General features: G+C 36.7%; 1 protein-coding gene across 1 annotated transcript in view; it reads right to left on the bottom strand.

The window, feature by feature from the left end:
• Window positions 1–4,583: 4,583 nt before the first annotated feature.
• Window positions 4,584–20,559, bottom strand: part of UNC80 (unc-80 homolog (C. elegans)) — a 230,278-nt gene continuing 214,302 nt past the window's right edge. Inside the window, 6 exon segments of the mRNA XM_010861283.1 lie at window positions 4,584–4,850; window positions 6,373–6,572; window positions 7,623–7,734; window positions 8,707–8,788; window positions 15,496–15,552; window positions 18,022–18,160. Coding sequence (XP_010859585.1) covers window positions 4,584–4,850; window positions 6,373–6,572; window positions 7,623–7,734; window positions 8,707–8,788; window positions 15,496–15,552; window positions 18,022–18,160 — 857 coding nt within the window.

The raw sequence follows: 20,559 nt of genomic DNA, 5'->3' as shown, positions 1-20,559 counted from the left end.
TGCTTGGCAGGCAGATTCTTTACCACTGAGGCACCTGGGAAGCCCCAAAGATACAGTATCAGTTGTGAATTCAGCCAGTTCTTTTCCATGAAAATGATTAGCCTGAAGCCTCAACCACCAGATCAGTTGGAACCTAAGAAATGATGCTGTTTACCTTTTCTGACCCTGATGTCTTTAATCACTAAATCAGGGACTGTCTACCCAACAAGCCCCTTCCTGAATACACATGTACCCTTAGCTTAAAACTTAACACACACACACACACACACACACACACCCAAACCAAAAGAGAAAAAACACATTACCCACTTTCCCAGTTGGGGAGACGCTGCTTTGGGAAAGATTCTCACTGTTCTTTATTGCTGAAAGTAATACATCCTTCCTTCTTGAATCTTTGACTTGGTTGTGTCTTTTGGCTTGACTCCCACAAAGAGAGAAACACAATTTTTCCAGTAACAAATTCACATGGGAAAAAAAAAAGTTTAGTAAGAGCATTACTTTGAGTTTAAGGATAAGGCACTTTGTATAAAAGACAGAACTGTGATGGTAAAGTTGGATCCCATGGGGTTCTGGCCACATTCAGAGAATAACCTGGCCCTTAACATTCCTCTTGGGAAATCTACCAGTCCTTCCAAATGATCATACTTAAGCAGAGAAGTCATACTGGGGTATTTGTCTCCCAGTGTGCCCATTCTCCTTAATTTTGAAATTTAGGGATAGAAAGCATGAGTAGAATGGAGCTCATTTGGAAGAGGGAGGAATTAGAGGTATTGAACTGAAAGGTGACTTCAGGCCAGACTATGAGGGTTGAGGAGGAGTGTCAAGATGAGCTCCAGGGATCCAAAACAAAGCACACCTCAGGGTCTAAAATGAACACTTTTCTGAATGAGTTAACCTATTTCCTGTGTTGAAAAATGAGAAATGAAACTCAATCAGGCACCTTAAATATTTTTAGATTTATTTTATTATATGTGCATATTCAAACACAGAAGTCTTATCTTTCATAAATATCTTTCATAAACATTTCAATATTTATTCATATGCATTTTTTCCATGCTCTTTGGTCATTCAGTATTCATAACAAACTTTATAGTAATCTGAGGGAAATCGGCTGTGTAGTCAATCTTTTGCTTTTACCTGTAAAATGGCTAATAAAGGATTTTCATCCTGCAGTCACAGTGACTTTTGAAAAATATGGAGGTACATTGATCTGTAATCCTAAATGATCCTAAAACAACATAAGTAAATTTGTCTTAAGTTTTTCCAAATACATTCTGCTCTAACTTATTTTTATTCTCCTGAGTGTCAAAGCAAACTTTGTTTCTGAAAAGGTGCAGTTAGGACCCACTGAAGTAAATGAGGAAGTGAGACTTTCTAGTCACTGCCAAGACAAGGCCATGGACTTGGAAGTGTGAGGTGACAGGGCAACAGCAAAACTCGGTGTGATAGCAGCTAATTACGGAGACTATTAAAGTCTCTGTATAACTTGACAAAGGGTATTTAGTTTTATATTGGACTGTCATTCTATTTATGACCTTTTTTTCCCTGTTGGTCCCAACATATACTCTATTCCTGTTCAGATACTCTCAGAGCTGGACAGCAGAGTAGAGAATGTTTTAAATTGATTAAAGGGACAAATACTAAAGAAAGTACTCTTGGTATTCTGCCCAGAGTACTCTTGGAGGCTTGAACTAGTAAACACATTACTTCCAGCCTACTCAACAAGCCCAAACCAGACCCCCAAATTCTACGGATTTTTCTCCCAGTATTGTTATCCCCATTTATGCCTTTTGACACTATAGCTCTAAGTGCCTTGTCCCAATGCACTGAATAACTCAGTTTCATTTTTGGAAAAAAGAAATAAAACTTACCTAAAAGAATTACAGAAAGCAGCAAATACTGAAAAACAGAAGTTAAATATTTTGTTGTATAAAATGGTGTATCCAGAATTTGAACTGCTTTAATTGAATCTGAGTAAATCTACACCCACTATTGTGGAGGACACATACTCATTCCAAGGTCTCTCAAAAGTTAATTTCAGAAGAGCAGTCCCTTGGTTGAATCCAATTTTTTTGTACATGGGAAGTAGGTGTCTGTTTTTATTTTCCTCTGAACAAGATAAATATTGTTAAGTATCATAGCTTAAGAAATGATCTAGTATTACCAATACTATATTTATCATATGTAATAATTAACTTTTAGTCATATACTCAATAACATTTTGAATTATAAAAAATTGTTACTTATCTTGATCTTTTTCTAATCTTCTCCAACTTTTTTTTAAAATAATTATTCCTTCAAAATCCAGGGAACAGTATTCCTGAGAATACATCTTGTGACAATCTTATGCACATACATGTATTTTAGCAATTACACACAGACATTTAACACATTACATTCAACACATTTAAGGGCACCTTAAATGGAACAGATGTATACATCTGTAAAATCTCCATAGTCCCAATATGAAAACATTCCTATTCTATAAGGCCCTGTTTGTCAGAGTGGAGGCTTTTTTGCAAGGTACAACATTACTTAGCTTATTGGAAAAGTTTCCAACAGACTTCCATAACACTAAAGTGAAGGAATCAGGCTAAAAGGCAGACAGGTCAGCATAGTCATGTTCAACACAGTCTATTACTTTTCAAATATATATATAAAGGTATATAGGATTCTGGTCAGATGTTTAACAATTTTCTTCGACCCTTTTACTTTTTAAATATTTGATACAATTATACACAGAGAATTTGAGTCAAGCATCAAGGAACTGGAACAAAACACGCACATACAGGAGACTCATATAGCCCAGACATTTGTAATTACCAAACATAAGGCCTCTAACACTAAGGGAGCAGCATAATTTTAAGCAGATGAAATATATCACCTTAGCAAGAATTATAAAACCACTTCTTTATGTGTATTTCTGCATTTGAGAACTCAGCATTAAGCATAAATGTCCTGAAAATATTGTAAAATGTAGAAGAGGTCATTTACCACCTCTGTTTTCTGAATGTTTAGATTTGCAATGTTTAGTTTTGTCCTTTAACTCACAGATATCTTTCATTCTACTGTGAATGAGACCAAAATCCCAAATTATATTGGAAAATATAAATCACAATAACAAACAATGCCTGTTTAATAAGCAATGCTAACAGGAAAATAATTTTCCTTTGTGATTTGGGTGGGTTTAATAGGTCTCCTTTATATATACATATACATTTCATAACCAACATAGTCAAAGTTTAAGTGTACAGAATGGGTTCTAAATTCATTGCAATGTAATTATAGTCTAAACTGTAGCTTGAGTGCTAGAAAACACACACACAAACCCCACCACCATACCAATTTAGGTATGTATATGAATTTTTATATGCTTAGAAGTTATGTAACAATTTTCTAATATAAATTGTTAAAGTTTTGAAATTTAATCTTGAACTGTAAGATGCCAAGCCCTACTATAGGATTAATAACACACTAGATATGGCCTCATGAGCCTCCTAAGTTTTATACTTTTCTTGAAGTAACTGAATGTCAAGTTAAAGTAAAATACACAAGCTGACTGTGTCTATAAAGAAATTGCACACTTTATATTTTTTCTTCATAAGCTTAACATCTAAAGGATCATATAAATCTGTTAACATTGAGAAAAGTTATTTTATTGAACCAATTCTAATAACACTAATCTTAATATCTGAAAATATGCCCTTAAGGGCAGGCACAGGACACTATAAGGGAAAATAACTACATTTCCTGATATTTTCCAATGTTGGCATTGATGTCATCAGGGCTAGAAGTAGGAATACCATCTCTTTCTAGCTATTATATTTATATTTAATTTTTATCATAGGCTATTTATGTCTTCTTAATTCAGAATTATGTCTGATAATTTCTAGAATATTCTCTGTGTTGATTATGAAATGGAATGATCTTATGGCATTAGCATTTTGATTTACAATATGTAATGAAAATGACAGTTAAAAAATAAATTGAAAAGTTCATAGTTCTAAAAATAGTATTTTTTCTTCTAAATGGTTATATTTTTGATCCAAAAAAAAAATGGCTGCAGATTTATTTGCTATTAATATTTAGTTTTCCCAAACTAATATTTTCCTTTTGATTATTTTTTATGTAAATTGCTACTTGTATAGCCACCTGATTTAATGTTTTTAAAATTAGAAAAATAAACATTTTCATGAGATGTATTATGTAACCTCAAAAAATTGCATTAGTTTTTTAGAATACATTACTTCTTAATATTCCTAGGTAAGCAGCTCTGTAATATTATACATTTTTAATTGCTCAAGGCTTCTTGAATCATAAACAATGTGCAGTGAAATGGCTCTGTCCCTTTATTCCTTCCTGGATTTCATGGTCTTTACACAACCAAACCATCTTAGCCATTGATTTTTTAACGATGTTCATGAAACAATATGCACATTGGCAGAAAAATCTACTGGGATTTGTGCTACCCATTGAGTGTAAAGTGCTGTGTTTTCATATATTCCAAGTGAACGTTTTCAACTTTCAGCAAACTGATCCCTTCCACGTCTTGTCTACACCTACAACACTTAAAAGGTACAGAACTAAACGTGAGACTCATCCAGGTCGACATCCGTCTCCCCCTGCTCAGTGGGAGTAAAAGGGAACTGGCTCGCCAGCAGGGGGTTCTCCATGCCATTTTCCTCACTGATATGAAGAACTGTGTCTCCGTGCTGTAGGAGGATGGATGTCTCAAGGCCTGTGAAGTCATCAGGGTCTGAGAGTTGCGTAGAGAGGGGGCTGTGTGCTGTAGCACCTTGTACTTCTGTGTCCTCTTTCCTTTCTCCTTCTTCAGCTAGGAAGTTCTCACCCTATGACCAAAAGGATCGTAACACTGAAAGGTAGGATGGATACCAGGAAAGAGGATCAAAAATTACTGTTTTCCAGCTATGACTGGAAAGGAATCACAAGGCTGGACCTAGTTTTAACCTTATGGCACCCCACTCCAGTACTCTTGCCTGGAGAATCCCATGGACAGAGGAGCCTGGTGGGCTGCAGTCCATGGGGTCACTAGGAGTCGGACACGACTGAGCAACTTCACTTTGACTTTTCACTTTCATGAATTGGAGGAGGAAATGGCAACCCACTCCAGTGTTCTTGCCTGGAGAATCCCATGGACAGAGGAGCCTGGTGGGCTGCTATCTATGGGGTCGCACAGAGTCGGACACAACTGAATCGACTTAGCAGCAGCAGCCGCATACGTGAGAGTTTATATAGGCCCTTTCAACTTTCTAAGCCTCAGTTTTCTAACCTGCTGCATGAGCCTCATTTTTCGCCCTGTTCACCTTGTAGACTGTGAGGGTAAAATGAGATAAAGGTATTACAATGATTTTAACCATTAAAGACTTTAAAAATGTATATAATATATTGCCCCTTAGCTTTCTTTAAATACCACATGAGAAGAATGTGGGATCAAAACAACAAAAAAAATATCTAAACAGCAACAAAAAAAGATCAAAACAAAAGTTCCTCTCAGAAGATTCTATGTTTAAACGGCTTCCCTGGTGGCTCAGATGGTAAAGACTCCACCTTCATTATAGGAGACGCAAGAGACATGAGTTTGATCCCTGGGTTGGGAAGATCCCCTGGAGAAGGCAATGGATACCCATTCCAGAATTCTTGCCTGAGATATCCCATGGACAGAGGAACCTGGGAGCCAGTCCAGGGGGGTCACAAGGAGTCCGACATGACTGCGTGACTAAGTATGTATTTAAAGGTTTCATCTAAATTGGTAACTTTATTTTTTTTCACTGAACTGTCAGCCATGTATAGTATACTGGTTTTCAATGGTAATTTTATTTTTTTAATTTTATTTATATATTTACTTATTCATTTTTGACTGTGCTAGGTGTTGCTGCACATGGATTTTCCTTAATTGTGGCAAGTGGGGCCTACTCTTTCATTGAGGCACACTGGCTTCTCACTGTGGTGGCTTCTCCTCTGTGCAGCATGGGCTCGGTAGTTGTGGCACACAGGCTTAGATGCTCTGTGGCATGTGGTATCTTCCCGGACCAAGGATCGAACCTGTGTCCCCTGCATTGGCAGGCAGATTCTTAACCAATGGACCTCCAGGGAAACCCTCAGTGGTCATTTAATTATGAAATATTTCTTAGTTTTTTCATAACAAAGAGTATAAAGACTTCTCTTATTCCTTCTCAAGTAGATATATTCTTGGCCATATACTTGATTTTTTTTTTTTCATAAGGATAGGACCAGTGTCTGACAAAACATTACTGACTCAGACTCAAATGATATGGATGACATTTACATATCCCCATTCCTAGACAGACATATGCAAAGAGCAAGACTTGCTTGTTTCTCCAGGGCCCTCACCTGCTTGGGAGACAGGCTGTGAAGATCAGCAACAACAATGGCGGGGGAAGACGTGAGCACTGGTTTGTCCATTCCTTCCGGTTTTCTGGATGGGGCTGGGCTGCAGCCCTGTGGCTGGCCTGTAGCAAGAAGTGTGTCTGTTGGGGCACCTGCTGGCTCTGGCTGAGCCTCGATGAAGGTCACAGATCGTTTTTGGTCCGCTGTAGGTTGGAAGTAGAGTAGTAAATCAGAATAGGAGGATAGTAGGTTGGCAGTGCTTAATAATTAGCCTTAACCAGTGTCTCCTGCCTTTCTTAGTAAAGACATTGCTCGTTTACCAATAAATGAGAGCACATTAGGCCATTAGATACATGTTTTGATTTTACCTTCTTAGGGGCTCTCCTCATAGCTCAGCTGGTAAAGAATCTGCCTGCAGTGCAGGAGACCCAGGTTTAATCCCTGGGTCGGGAAGATCCCCTGGAGAAGGAAATGGCTACCCACTCCCGTATTCTTGCCTGGAAAATCCCATGGATGGAGGAGCCTGGTGGGCTGCAGTCCATGGGGTCCCAAAGAGTTGGGCATGACTAAGCAACTAACACTTCACTTCACTTCTTACAAACAGTAGCACATGGGTAGAAAAATCATTTTTACATAAAAGAACCTTTCTGCATAAATTGTTTTTCCATAAAAACAAGATCAGTACAAAGCATTAAGTGAACTTGGTCATCGCTCATAACAACTGCCAACAGGAATTAAAAGTTCCTATTACTCATCATGCCCTTGTCTTTGGTGAGACATATAACAAACCCAGTTCCTGGCTTGGGTAAATAAAAGACAATCTTCTATCATCAAATTTCATAGCATTTGTGGTTCAACTTGGACTTCCCGGACCAGGGATTAAACCTGTGTCCCCTGCATTTGGCAGACAGATTCTTAACCATGGAACTTCAGGGAAGCCCTCAATAGTAATTTTATTATTAAATATTTCTTAGTTTTTTCATAGCAAAGAGTATAAAGACTTTTGTAAAGACAATTCCCAAAGACAAGGGAATTATTCATTTACCTAGGTGCATGAGGAGAGAGATGGGATTGAGGAAGGTGAGGGGAAAAAAAGGCACTCAAGTTTCCTGGGAAACTTCTTCCCTTTTCCTAGTGGCTTCCAAAGGTGTGTTTATCTGCATGACTCTCAGTCTCTGAAGGCCTTCCCCGCTGTGTGGCAGGGCAGTAGGCCTTGTGTCAATGTCTACCCAGAGGGACACAGGAGGCCTCACCAGATGGCTTTGTCTTAGGTTGAATGCTCCTGCGGGTGGTTGACAGCCGAGCCCCGTGGCGGTTTCTGGGTTCAGTCTGAGTCTTCTGACGTGACAGTAGAGGACGCCTTAGCTAAAGGGAATAGGCAGAAGAAAAAGCTAGCAGGAAGGATCTAACTGCTGGGAGGAAAGACTAAATTCAGAGGATTCTATGGTTTGTTCTCTTCTTTGAGGATCTCTTTGGAGTCTTATGATTGTTCCTTATATTCTTAGCCCATAAAATAAACTGCTTCCTGCATATTTAAACACAAGTACTTATATAATTCTGGCATCCCCTTTAACCAATCCTATATTCTATCTTAACGATTATTACCCCTTTATATAGCTTAAGAACATTAATATAAATTAAAATAGTTATAGTAAGAATTTCAGGATACAAAACTAGCAATGATTGCTTACCAGTCAGCCTTTGCTCATCCAAAAGCTGTAGCTGAATACATTCTAACTTTGAAGGAAAGACTGATGAAAAACACCCCAGATTCTGGGAAAATGTCCAGCCTCCAGATCAGTGCTGGGATGTTCCCATCAAAGCCACAGCACAAAGCCTCATTTAGATTTTTATTTAGATGGTAACATAAAGGAAACCCACCCTACCAAAGGAAATTTTTAAGAATAATCTTTACTTCAATTTCAGTTTTAAATAGAATCATTAATCTTGAAATGAGGAAGAAAGGATGACTGTCTCTGCCTCTCTACAGAAAGAGGCCTTCAGTGAACTTTATAACAAATCTTCCGTGGTCAGTAGTTTCACTGGCAATGGTTTCTGAATAGGGAGCAAATAAAAACATAAGCCCACTTATTTCACCAAGTAACCAGGTTTGCTAATAAGATTTAGAGCTAAAAATAGAAGCCCCAAACTCTCCACTTTGCCCAAGCACTTACCATGTTTTAAAGTTGCTCTGTACTGCTTATTTCAGGTGGGGAATAAATATTTCAGGTAAAACAGAGTCTTAATACACATAAAATAGAGTCTTAATATACACTAAAAATTGAATAGAACCGCCCTTTCATAGCATGTCTCCCCTGCCCTTTCAGGGTTGCTTACCTGCCTCAGGCCCCTCTTCCTCCCCAGTGGCTGCTGAATGAGAAGGTTCTGTTGGCCAGGTTCACTCTGCACACTTGCCACCCTGTCAAGAGCATCACCAGTGTTAGCGTGCCCGGAGCAGGCAAATGAGACAATCTTCTGGTGGGTGTTAGTCAAAATCACTTACAGGAAACAATCACTTCAAAGATACCATTATCTTTGAAGGAGGGTTAGGAAAGGACCCCTGGGATGGGAATTTTCAGAGGTTTAGGAAGTAGGACACGAGGCCTTGTAGCCCCAAGCTGCCAAAATTGAGATTCTGTTTTCAATCACTGATGCCAGTCTGTCATTCAGCAAAACATTGATTCAATCACACCCCTGGTTTGGAAGCCACCAAAAGGTTTAACACATCATATGCTAATCTCAATTTTTTTTTTCAAGGGTAAGGAGAAAGGTGGTGACGAACAAACACGAACAACTCTATCACATGGATGGGAACACCTTTTAAAATATTTCAACTTACATGAAAATAAGATGGACAAATATCAAACACATCAGACACAGAATCCATTTGGGTGAAGGGTCACATTCAACACATGTTTGCAGCCTGAAGTCTGTGACTGAGTAAATAGTCACATAGGTAGACAATGAAAATGTCTTTTAAAATGATTTTAGATTGATAAGGCTGGCAAAGAAATTAAGCTGTCATTACAACTTAGTAGCTTAATTACTATCAAATAGTTGCACCCAAATATAGCACACAATTTGTAAAAGTAACAACCTGCTCCTCCCAAATTTACTGTGTATGTGTGTCTTTTATATGCAAAAATGGCTACCAGCAGTGGTCCCTATTTTAGTATTGGGTGAAGCTGAAAACACTGTCATGGACCCATGATCCTTTTTCATTCTGCATGCATATGTATAATAGGGGTTTATAATGGGAGTGGAGGTGAAAAAAAGAAATATACTGTGCCCCAGAGAACATTGTAATCCTGTGGATGATGCCAATGTGATTAATTTCGGCTTTGCCTTTGCGAAAGGAGAGTCATCTACAAATAATTTTTACAGTAAAATATTCCACAGAGGAATGCAGCATCAGCAACTGTCCATGAAAAGGAAAAGACTGTATGCATTCATTGCCATTTAAAAAAAAAATGAGCTCCCTAAACAAAATCTCCCTGCAGTTGTAGGGAGAGAAGTCAGTGGCAAGATGGACAATCAGACGTTTCCCCTATAGTTAATCATTACATGGTTGACACAGTCACGTGTCATTTTTAAAAGTCTTACTCATATTTCCACTAGAAGAAAATTCAGTGATTCCCAAATGGAGTTTATCATAGTTTTTCTGAAATAATTAGGCCATTTGGGATACATGAAATTCCATAGAGTTTTAAAAACAGGTGTTTTTTTAGACTTTCTTATTCTCCTGAATATCAAGTTCAAAAAGATCAATGTACATTGTTTTTATACATATATAACCTTGTACCATAAATGACCTTTCTATGTAGATGGAAAATTACCTCAAAGGAACAATGCAATAAATTCTGATAAGCAATACAGACTAAGTTGCTGGCAAGTTTGAAATGACATCTCCTTATTAATTATACATTTTAATATGTGTCTTAAACTGGAAAGATTAAGTATTCGATTACCATATGCACAAAAGTAGAAACAAGTTTTTCCCAAATACCAAGCAAAGCTTTCACTGGAATGGATTCTTCATTGACATCTAAATGTTACCTCAGTTCCCTTGGCCGTAAAGGGAGGTTAATACTTACCATCTACCTCCCATTAAGGTAGAGAAAAGAAGTTAGTCAATGTGAAATGGTTTGAACATGAAAAGTGATGTAACATAGTATGCTTCATTGTTTTACATCTATAATGAGTTTATTGCTTCTAGAACACCAGAAGGAAGTAGGTAATAAAAAGTCTTAAAAATAATTGGGTAGAGAAAATGAAATAGAGGCAGTCCACTTTCACTTTTATTCAGTAATCTGAGATTGTGAGAAAAAAATGGTGCAAGAAAAGAAATACATGTCACTCAGGGAGTGTTAAATGCCAAAACATAATGGTACTTTCACGATGATTATTCCAAGGAAGAATCAAAAGCATCAAAGTTTTCTCTATGGATAGAGAGGTTCATTCTAAGAAATGGATCAGGTTTATAGATTTAGTATTTAGTTGCTTTATATAAATGATACAGTTAGTGTTTCATGGAATGCACATATCAATGATTAAATTATAGAACATTCCCTTGGAAATACAGCTCAGCTAATATATTCTCCCTAAAAATATGATGCTAACATGTTTATATTTGGAACATCAAAGTCTGGCTTAACTGTGTGCAGAGGATACATTAGTAATAAACAACCAGAGAAATTAATAATAGAAGTAATGCACGCAGAAATAATTTTGGGTCTATATCAAACTGGAGTTGCATATAAATGGTGGTTTCAGTTTAGTTCTCCCCATGTCATGTAATATTTCTGTCATGTGCAGGATTTGTGATACGTGACTATCGGGGTGCAATATAACACCAACCAGAAGACCATGGTGTTTGCCCTAAGCACCTCTCTAGAGAAAACCAATTCCCTAAAAATTTTAATCTTCGGAATGAGAAATGGCTGATTTCCACTGTTTTGTCAAATAAAAAGGTAAAACCATAAGTATAAAAGCAAACAAAACTTTCTAAATTGAAGTGAAATCATCCTTGGTGTTTCTGAGTCACTAAGCAATATTAATTACTCTGGCAAACAATCTGGATTTTAGAGAAGTAAATATGGGTCTTGGCAGAACTGGTATGAGTCAACTGTCTACAAAAACCAAAGACCTTACTCAAAATGCAAGAAAGTAATTTATAAGCTAGAAAAATTTAGACAATGTTAGAAGACAATCCTGGCACAAATGATTTCTTTTCTCTCATTTCAGCATGAAGACTTGGAGTGTATAAATATGTTGTTTAGTTGCTAAGTCATGTCCGACTCTTTTGCATTGCGGGTGGATTCTTTACACTTGAGCCACCGGGGAAGCACCATATACAATTAATATGTATGCATATTCTAATGAAATACATGCTAAGTCGCTTCAGTCATGTCCGACTCTGTGCAACCCCATAGACGGCAGCCCACCAGGCTCCCCTATCCCTGGAATTCTCTAGGCAAGAACACTGGAGTGGGTTGCCATTTCCTTCTCCAATGCATGAAAGTGAAAAGTCAAAGTGAAGTCGCTCAGTCGTTCAGTAAATACATATTTAATGGTATTTCTTAAAGGATAGGGGAACAAAAGGCCATTCAGTAATACAATAAAAATTTCTGTCACTCATCTCAAAGTACAAAAAAAGTGTATTTCAACATAGATTTCAAAATAAAAGTTTTAAGTAAAAGTACTGGGTGAAACTATAGGAAATGAATTTGTATTTCCTTTGCTTTTATCTATACTTTTAGTTTTAATTTTATTATGGTTAGAGAAATCTGGAGGGGGAACAGAAGGCACACAGCATAGCCATTTTCACCCGGTGACCGCCTTGTGCTGAGGAATGCATGAAGCCAGTACTGAAGGAGCCATAAAGCATTTATAGGAAACAGGGATATAAACAGTAGACAAAATCCTACTCTTCCCTTTCCCAGTAAAAGATTAGCATTTAAAGTTTACTTAGCCTCCATAACATCTAAGAAAATATATTTTAAATGCCACAGCATTTAGAGATTAGAGACTGGAATTCAGACAAAAAAGGGAAGGATCTGGATCTTAGTTCTCCTGTAAGAACTGATTTAACACCGGGAGAGTACACTTCTCTGTGTATCACAACAGATAAACAGATATTTTTTTAGTTATTAATTCTCAACTCCATAACAAGGTTGCTTTAATCTTTTCTATTTGGGTGTACTTGCCAAATTTTCATTGTTTGGAAATGTGGATGATCATGAGATGGATAGATTATTTTTATTTTGTTTCACGCAGACTATCTATCTTGTTCAAACTTGTGTCACATTCTTATTTTCCACTGTGATTAAAATTACCCTTATGGAATCAAATAGCATTGTAATCTCTTCTCTCTATTTTTTTTTTAAGCTAGAGTTGATTGTCAATTCCTGCCTTTCAAAATGTTCTAACATGTCCAAACAAAATTTAATTCTCAAGTATAAACTTCCAGGCTTAAGTGCTTGAATAACATTTTGCATGTTTATATTCTTCTGGAGAGAGAAATATGGCCCATGGTGTGTGTATTTGGGGGTGGGCACAGGGAGAGAAGATCTACAATGAAGTTTCTGTATTTCTAAGAGTAAAACTCTTAAAGAAGAGAATTCTTCCATGATATACATACTATTGCAATTTATTAGTTCCAAAAGAAAAAAAAAATTCACCATAGCATAGTGATTCTTACAGACTTATACTTTTTCCTATGAATCTTTATAAGAAACCAGTTACCACACATTAAAAAAATCCTGGAAGAAATTTTCTAAAGGTCTGCAAAATTTTTATTGGTTTCCACCTATTTATCAGGTTATACTATTATCCTGGAGACTTCCTCATTTAGGCTTCGGACCAACTTGCCCACGCTGCCTAAAACAAGTGTTCTTTCAAAAGCAAATCCCCAGAAAGTTTATCAAAATGTGGGGTTGGGGTGAGCAGCAGGGTCTAATACTTTCTGTTAGGCATGTTTCCTGATATTCTTTAAGCTTTAGAGTCAGGTTTTCCTTCGTTGAGGGCTCGGGTGTGTGCTAAATGTAATTTACATAGTTAATATCTTACTGCTTCTTTAGAACCTTAAGAATCTGCACCATAAAGAAGTTTCATGCCAGAAATAAGAAAGCCTGGAAACCAAATATTAAAAATATATATCCTATTTTATAAACCCACCTCTTAGTAATGCCAAAAGTTCCTCTCCTCCAAAGAGAACTTGGTGACCTGGTGGCGTTTGAGAGAGATGATTTGCAGTGCGTGGCAAAGGCGGACGTGCTACGGCTGTCGGATGCCTCTGCACGCGTGGAACTTTTTAGAATCCAAAGTGAGCGCTTCATTTTCTGGTTTCTTTATGATCACTAATTGATCAGGGTGACTGGCATCCAGAACGCAAACACACCAGTTATGGGAACAACAGATCAACAAAAGTTGATCCAAAACAGTCATCAAGGAACTCACGTGATTGACTAATTCATCTATAGATAAAACCTATAGCGTTGGCTCTGAACCACCCTCACATAGCAAGAACTTGGGGTTTATTCCAATCTACACTGGACCAAAGGCAGATTGGATTGGTTTAGACAACTCTAGATTAGTCTGTTTGAACCCTAAGCCTGACAAAGAGGGCCAAGTCTTAGGGAGAATTTATAAAAATTAACTCAAACTCTCGTCTTCTCTCACCAACTCCAGACTAGTATTTTATTCAGTAAGAATAGAATTTGGCCTAGTTAGAAAAGACCTGGGACAAAGTCTGATTTAATACTTTCTACTGTCAGTAGGACATTGAAATCACCTTCCTAGCTAGATTCTCCTGTCTTGTATGTAATATTAAGCATTTAACAAATAAATGCTTTGAAACCAGTGGTCATGGTGCTAGGCTGGGTTCAGAGCTCTTCCAATACTGTGAACAATGAAGGAAACCACCTTGAGGACTACTCTGTTCTTCCCTGTCCTTGCAGTTCTCAATAATGGAATTAAGCCTGCACTCTGCAACACTTCCACATTTACCACAAATGTGAGACTGATCTATCCAGGCAGGGGCTTGCAAACACAAATGAATGTCATGAATTATGAGGCCAGTTAAAAAAAACAAAAAGATACATCTGATGATGCAGTAAATTTCCCATTTTCAGTTGCAAAAGAAAATGTGAAATCTGAACAAGATGCAAAAAATAAAAAAAGGACAGCCTTTCACAGGAACGGCCTCTCAACATTTCCTCATCTTTGTGATACAGCAATAAACATGGGAGCACTCACTATATAATGCAAACCTGAAAGGGAATATTTTCTCTTGAGATGAAACAAAGGTACTCTTAGCATGAACAAGAAGCATTACCCCTAATGAGGATTAGTTGAGAGGTGTGAATCAACAGCACAAGATTAGGAATGTTTGACGTGGTTTATCTGAGTGTTAAAGGTGCAGGCCCCCTTTCTGAAGCTTTAAACCAATAGCCAAACCATTATATTGTTTGCATCATGAGAAGTCTCTTACCAAGAAATGTTTGTATCTGATATTTCGTGGCAAATTTGGGGGTCATCTTAGCACTGGGACAGACATTCTTTATATAAACATGGTTTGAATAAGCTATCATAACAGCCTGTCACATTGCATGCACCAAAGAGAGGGAATTATATAAATCATATTGACATTGGTATTCTTATTATAGTATCACTGTTTTCTTATCACCCATGGTATTGGCTGGAAGACTTGTCTAGATTGGGGCTTCCTAATGATAGGGAGTTGTATTAAAAGGTTTTTGACAAAAAAAAATTTCTTAAAGACTATCAGCATGGGAGGGAATGTTTAGCTGGGATAAATTTAACATTTTGTATATCAAACTCTTGAGATGGTCCATGGGATAAACCCCTAGAAGAACTCCAGGGATTTTTTTTTTTTTTTAAAGTAGACTTTTTAATCCATTTGTGATGGAGCTCTGAAGCTGAAAAGTGAAAGAGGCTACACCTTTGACTTCCAGGCTCGTGTGTTTATGAGCAACAAAGGGCAAGGAATGGAAATCGATATCAAGACGGGGCAGGAGGAGACAGAGAGACAGAGAGACGGAGGAGACAGGGAACAGCTTGTTTCCCAGCACAGACACCAATACACAGGTAGCATTGACACTGTACCTAGAGAGGCTGCCCTCGGCGGCCAGGCCCTGGGAGTCATCGAGGACATTAGGTTCACTGCAGGAGGGGTAGGGAGATGAAGCATTTAGGGAAAGAAAATGCAAAGAAATAAAAGAAAAAGAAAAAAAAAAAAAGGCATGCACTTTTCTGCTTCTAAGAACCAAAAGTAAATAAATAAATTTAACAGAACAAGGAAGGAAAAGGAGACAGTCAACCATTTCACCTTGTGCTGGGTTGGTCAAGACATAGGACTCAAGGCAATGGGGAGGGGGGAGGCCTTTGGGTGGATATGACTCTCAGAGGAGTGATCTATTTACTGGTCAGGAGTTGGGACTTGTGATAAGCTCTGAATGGACACAGGAGCTCTGGAACACATTGCGGAATGAGTCTGTAGAAGATGAAACTATCATTCCTTTGATAACCATTTGGCTGGGTGGCTATGACTTTTCACCTGTCTTGTTCATATAATGTTTCATTGACCAGGATCCTGCTTCTTTCTTGTGAGTTGTGACTTTATCACACAGAAACCACTTACCATGAACTGTCACAACCCAACTCTTGGAGCTGATGCCATTAAGAAAAGCAAATAAAGAACCTGATTGCACCTGCTAATTTGGCAGTGAAAAAGGAAGTGAATGAATAGAAGGAAGACAACCCTGGTATATTCACATGGAACTTGCATTCACCTCCTCACTCCATCCTCTAGTGACTGAATTGTAAATGCCAAAAGAAGAAACCTGTCAGGTTGGTGAAAGAATGATTAAATAGTTTATTGATTTATTTGGATGCCGCTAATTTATTTGGGTGATATGGGTATTTGTGAACAGAAACTATGTCATACATACTTTCTCTTTCCTTCAGTGCCTAGCTCTGAGCTAAGTGTCCACGTGGCACTCAATAAATAGTTGTTAAAATGGATGGAATTAAACTCTTTATTGTTCACCTATACTGCAAAAATAGCCTCCATCCCCAGAAAGAGGCTTTCCCTAACAGAGAGAGACATCATTACCTTTGCTAGCCCTCCCAAGCAGGACTCAAGCCCAAAGAGTTTAGCTATATTATTTTGCTGGGTTTCTGGTCTATCCATAATAAAACAAATTTTCTCCCCAGAAATGAGATAACTCCTTAATGGATATTTCAAAGCGATTTGATGACCTGGTTATGTTATGTAAATAACCAAAAAGAATCTCTACTTAAAATTCCGTAATTTAAATAAAAACTTTTACATAGACTAAAGTTTTGTTTATTCTCAATAAAGTTTGCATATTTCTAGGAATTAAAAATAAATCACTGTGTTCCCATATTAACTGCCTGTATGACTTTATATCTTTTTTTTTGGATATTTTATAATTTGGCTCTCTTTTTTGGTATATTTTATTTATAAGACTTCCTTATCAAAGATAAATTATCAGTAGGTAAAGCAGTATCTTACAATGATAATAATACTTTTATATTACCAATTTTTATAACTCCATAGTATATAAATAATGCTTTCTTTACAAGTATATAATTTAGTTATTAATATTTTATCATTCCCCCGTTTTTAAAATATTCTGCAAAATTTGGCTTTATTTCACAAATTTTACTTCATCTGTACAGTTCAGGAATGATAGGCTAAAGGATTTAGGTACAGAGTAATTATTTCTCCATGTAAACTAAATTTATCTGAGCACAAGAATGTCTCCTGATTGTTCTTATTCTCCATGTATAAGTTATACCACAATAACTCCATAGTTAATAAGAATAAACAATAAACTAGATAAAAACATAAGACTGATTCTTTGAAAGAATTCAGTTCCTAAAGTAAAAGTCCTGACTCTGAAATAGATAATGTTTTATTTCTTATGTCAGATCATTTTCTGTATTACCATATAAATGGTAAACTGTATGTATAAAGTTTCAAATCTATATTCTTAGAGGTTAGAGAGCACCAAAGAAAATGTTTTAAAGAGTCTAATTATGGAATCATAAAACCCTATAGGTAGGGAAGCTACCTTAAAGGCAGATTTTAGCTAACCTCTCATTTCACAGAGGAGGAAACTGTGGACTCTTGTTAAATGACCTGCCCAAGGTCACACATACTGGCATGGGTCTTTTTTTGCTTTGTTAAGCATCACTACCTCCAACTAAATACTGATGACATATCAGAAGTCTAAGCTACCAAATATATCAAGGCAGTCCTATACACTTACCAGGTAGCCATTATTAGTTTAGCTGATAATATATATGAAATACAAGAATGTCATCTGAAAGAAGACCATGAAAGAAGAGCATATATCTATTTATAGAACAATGTTAAGGAGAAACAATGCTTGGATCAGAAATTGAGATCCCTTCAGCTTGCCTGACTTAGAAAATGCTACAAATTGTTGTGTAAACCCTTGTTGAAAATTTGTTTGAATGGTATACTTTAAAAAATGGATTGTTTGCTTCTCTTTAGGCCCTTTTTAGTGTAACAGGAGTGAGTTTTCAGAATTTATACCTTTGCCCCCAGATGTGGAGTACGACATATGCAGGGCTGTTTACCTTTGGCTGGGTAACATGCCCACCTCAGCCTGAGGTGCAGACATGCTGGAGACATGGCTGGAGAACCGCCTCCTTCCAATGGTGCTCAGGAGGTAAGCTTCTTGTTCACTTACCACACTGGGCATGCTGACAGAGTCATCTGAAAGGGCCAGAGAGGAGAGTGTTAGGAAATTATGACGCTGACCAGAAAACCCAGACCAGCTTTGTACTTGGGTTCCATCCTTGCCTAGAATACAACCTTAGGACAATATCTAAAGTTAAATAATCATTCGTCCCTTTGTACAGATTCAAAACTAAGACCTTTGGGAGCTTAAGAAACATTTTCACTGCTTTTATATAATCAGAGACTTTAATAGCTGAGTCTTTAGTGTCACTGAACATTGTCATTTATGAGACTATGAACATTATGAGAACTTTGAGTTAAAGTGACTAGTTACTTCATTTGGTTGAGGGAAACAGCATCAATAAAACATCAAGAATGTATCCTTATCTTGAAAAAAAAAAAACCTTCTGGAGCTGAGTTTTTAATCTGCACAAAGGGTGAAGGATAATTCTTCACATATACACATCTCCCACCCTCGAACAGCTTTCATGAAATAAACGTAAACTTCTTGTCCATTTCTACAAGTAGATTATTTGTAAAAATAAAGGGGTGTTGGCAAATTAAAGGTTTCAGAAAAGCTGGACTACAACATTTTAAACATTCCAGAAATAGTTCAGTAGGGGACTGTGTTATTGAACAAATCAAGCACGTCTGACTTTCAAACACTACACTCAGGACATTTCATGATTTTTAGACTGCTGAGGGAAAGACTATTTCAGGTATTTTTTTTCCGAAAAATATTTAAAAATCTATAAAGTTCAGAAATAAATGTTTGTTTTAATCTAACTTTAAAATTAGAAGCAGACACTTATTTTCTCCATAGAAACTGAAATTCATGTATTCAAATCCATATTAAAATTAACTTTAGTATAGTATTTTTGACGAGACGACCTCATTCTAAGTGAGCTAATATTGTTTGTCATTGAACAAGAAACATATCTTGACTAACCTAGAATTTTGGTGAACTTTTTACTACCATGTAATCTGACATCACTTATTTAAAATATCCTAAGTGGTCACATTTCTAGAGAAGTTTATTTCAAACCCAGAGATGAGTATATAAAGTCCTGAAAATTTTTAATTTGCTACATAACAACTGACGTGAAGTTGATTCTTGTTATAGAATGGTATTTCCTTTTTAGGTATTCAGAGAGTAGAGTATAATCAAATATGCCTTAAAAAACATGAAAAAATGTGGTAGGATAGATTGAGCTATTTCTACTAAGACCTTTCTGGGATTCCAGTAATTTTTTCCCCCTCTTATTCAAACTCATATATCACTTAACATTTACTCCTTCGATATTTTTTTTGGTGATTATATGCATTGCCTTCCATTCTTTTTTTTAAATTTTATTTATTTTATTGAAGTATAGTTGATTCACAACGTTGTGTCATTCACTCTTTTGTTAGGCATTCTTTATCAAAAAATGTCTGTTATCTCCTCTAGAAAACTCTAAGATTTTAGCCAGCAGAGAATATATCCTTCTCATACTTCTTGTTCCTCATCTCGTTCCTGCTAGGTCTTAATACAGGTTTGATTGCTGAATGGAAAATTTGTTTAATTCAAAGGTGTTAACACTCTAGCTTGCATACTGTATTTCATAAATTAATATACACCCACATCATATTGGTCATTGGGACAGTTATGATTTTGAGAGCATAAAGATTAACAAAAACTTGCATACATGTCAGTGTATTAATGTTGGCCCTTGGTCAGTGCTATCTCTGTTTATGTCTTCTGTACTAAACTTTTCTTCCCTACTTCCTTCCTACTGGCTTGGTCATCCTCTAATTCACAAGGTCACCTGAAAAATATATTTAGCTCTATTAAAGAGAGTTTTTTTTTTTTTTATCATTTACTATCATTTAAAAAAATTTCTAGGAGAGACTATTTCAACCATTAAAGAAAAACAGATATTACTTTAAGTTCTGGACTATTGCTAGGACTTATAATGAATATGTGAACTGCTAATCCTTGTCTCTCTCATTTTGTTTTTTTGGTCAAGATCTTTCAAGATTTCCCTAATTACAATTTTAGAATTATTTCCATGAGACATGATTTAGAAACAAATATGTCTGGAAGTTAGGTATAGGACAATATGATTATCACTTTGTTATCTATTTAACCCTGAAGCTAAATCTGGAAATATTACTGATACGTGCTTTGACGAAGTAGTTACTTCTTTCCCTCTCCTACACTTCCAACCGTAGTAGGGTATTAAAGAATTTTCTTTCATCTTAGTTAATTAAAATTCTAACCTTGACTCTAATTTATTTCAGAGTGGGTTTTTTTGTTGTTGTTGTTTGGTACAGAGGGGCTCTGAGTAAAAGTCTAGATTTTGTTTTCTTAAGACATAGACTGCACACTTTACAGGTTATATCAGAGTATCTTTAAAACACAATTGGGCTGCCTCAGTGACTGGGGACACTTAAAT

The sequence above is a fragment of the Bison bison genome, unplaced genomic scaffold, assembly GCF_000754665.1.
Source record: "Bison bison bison isolate TAMUID 2011002044 unplaced genomic scaffold, Bison_UMD1.0 scf7180017864471, whole genome shotgun sequence".
Taxonomy (NCBI): domain Eukaryota; kingdom Metazoa; phylum Chordata; class Mammalia; order Artiodactyla; family Bovidae; genus Bison; species Bison bison.
Note: the sequence above shows the minus strand (reverse complement) of the source record. Positions and strands in the feature narration are given on the sequence as shown.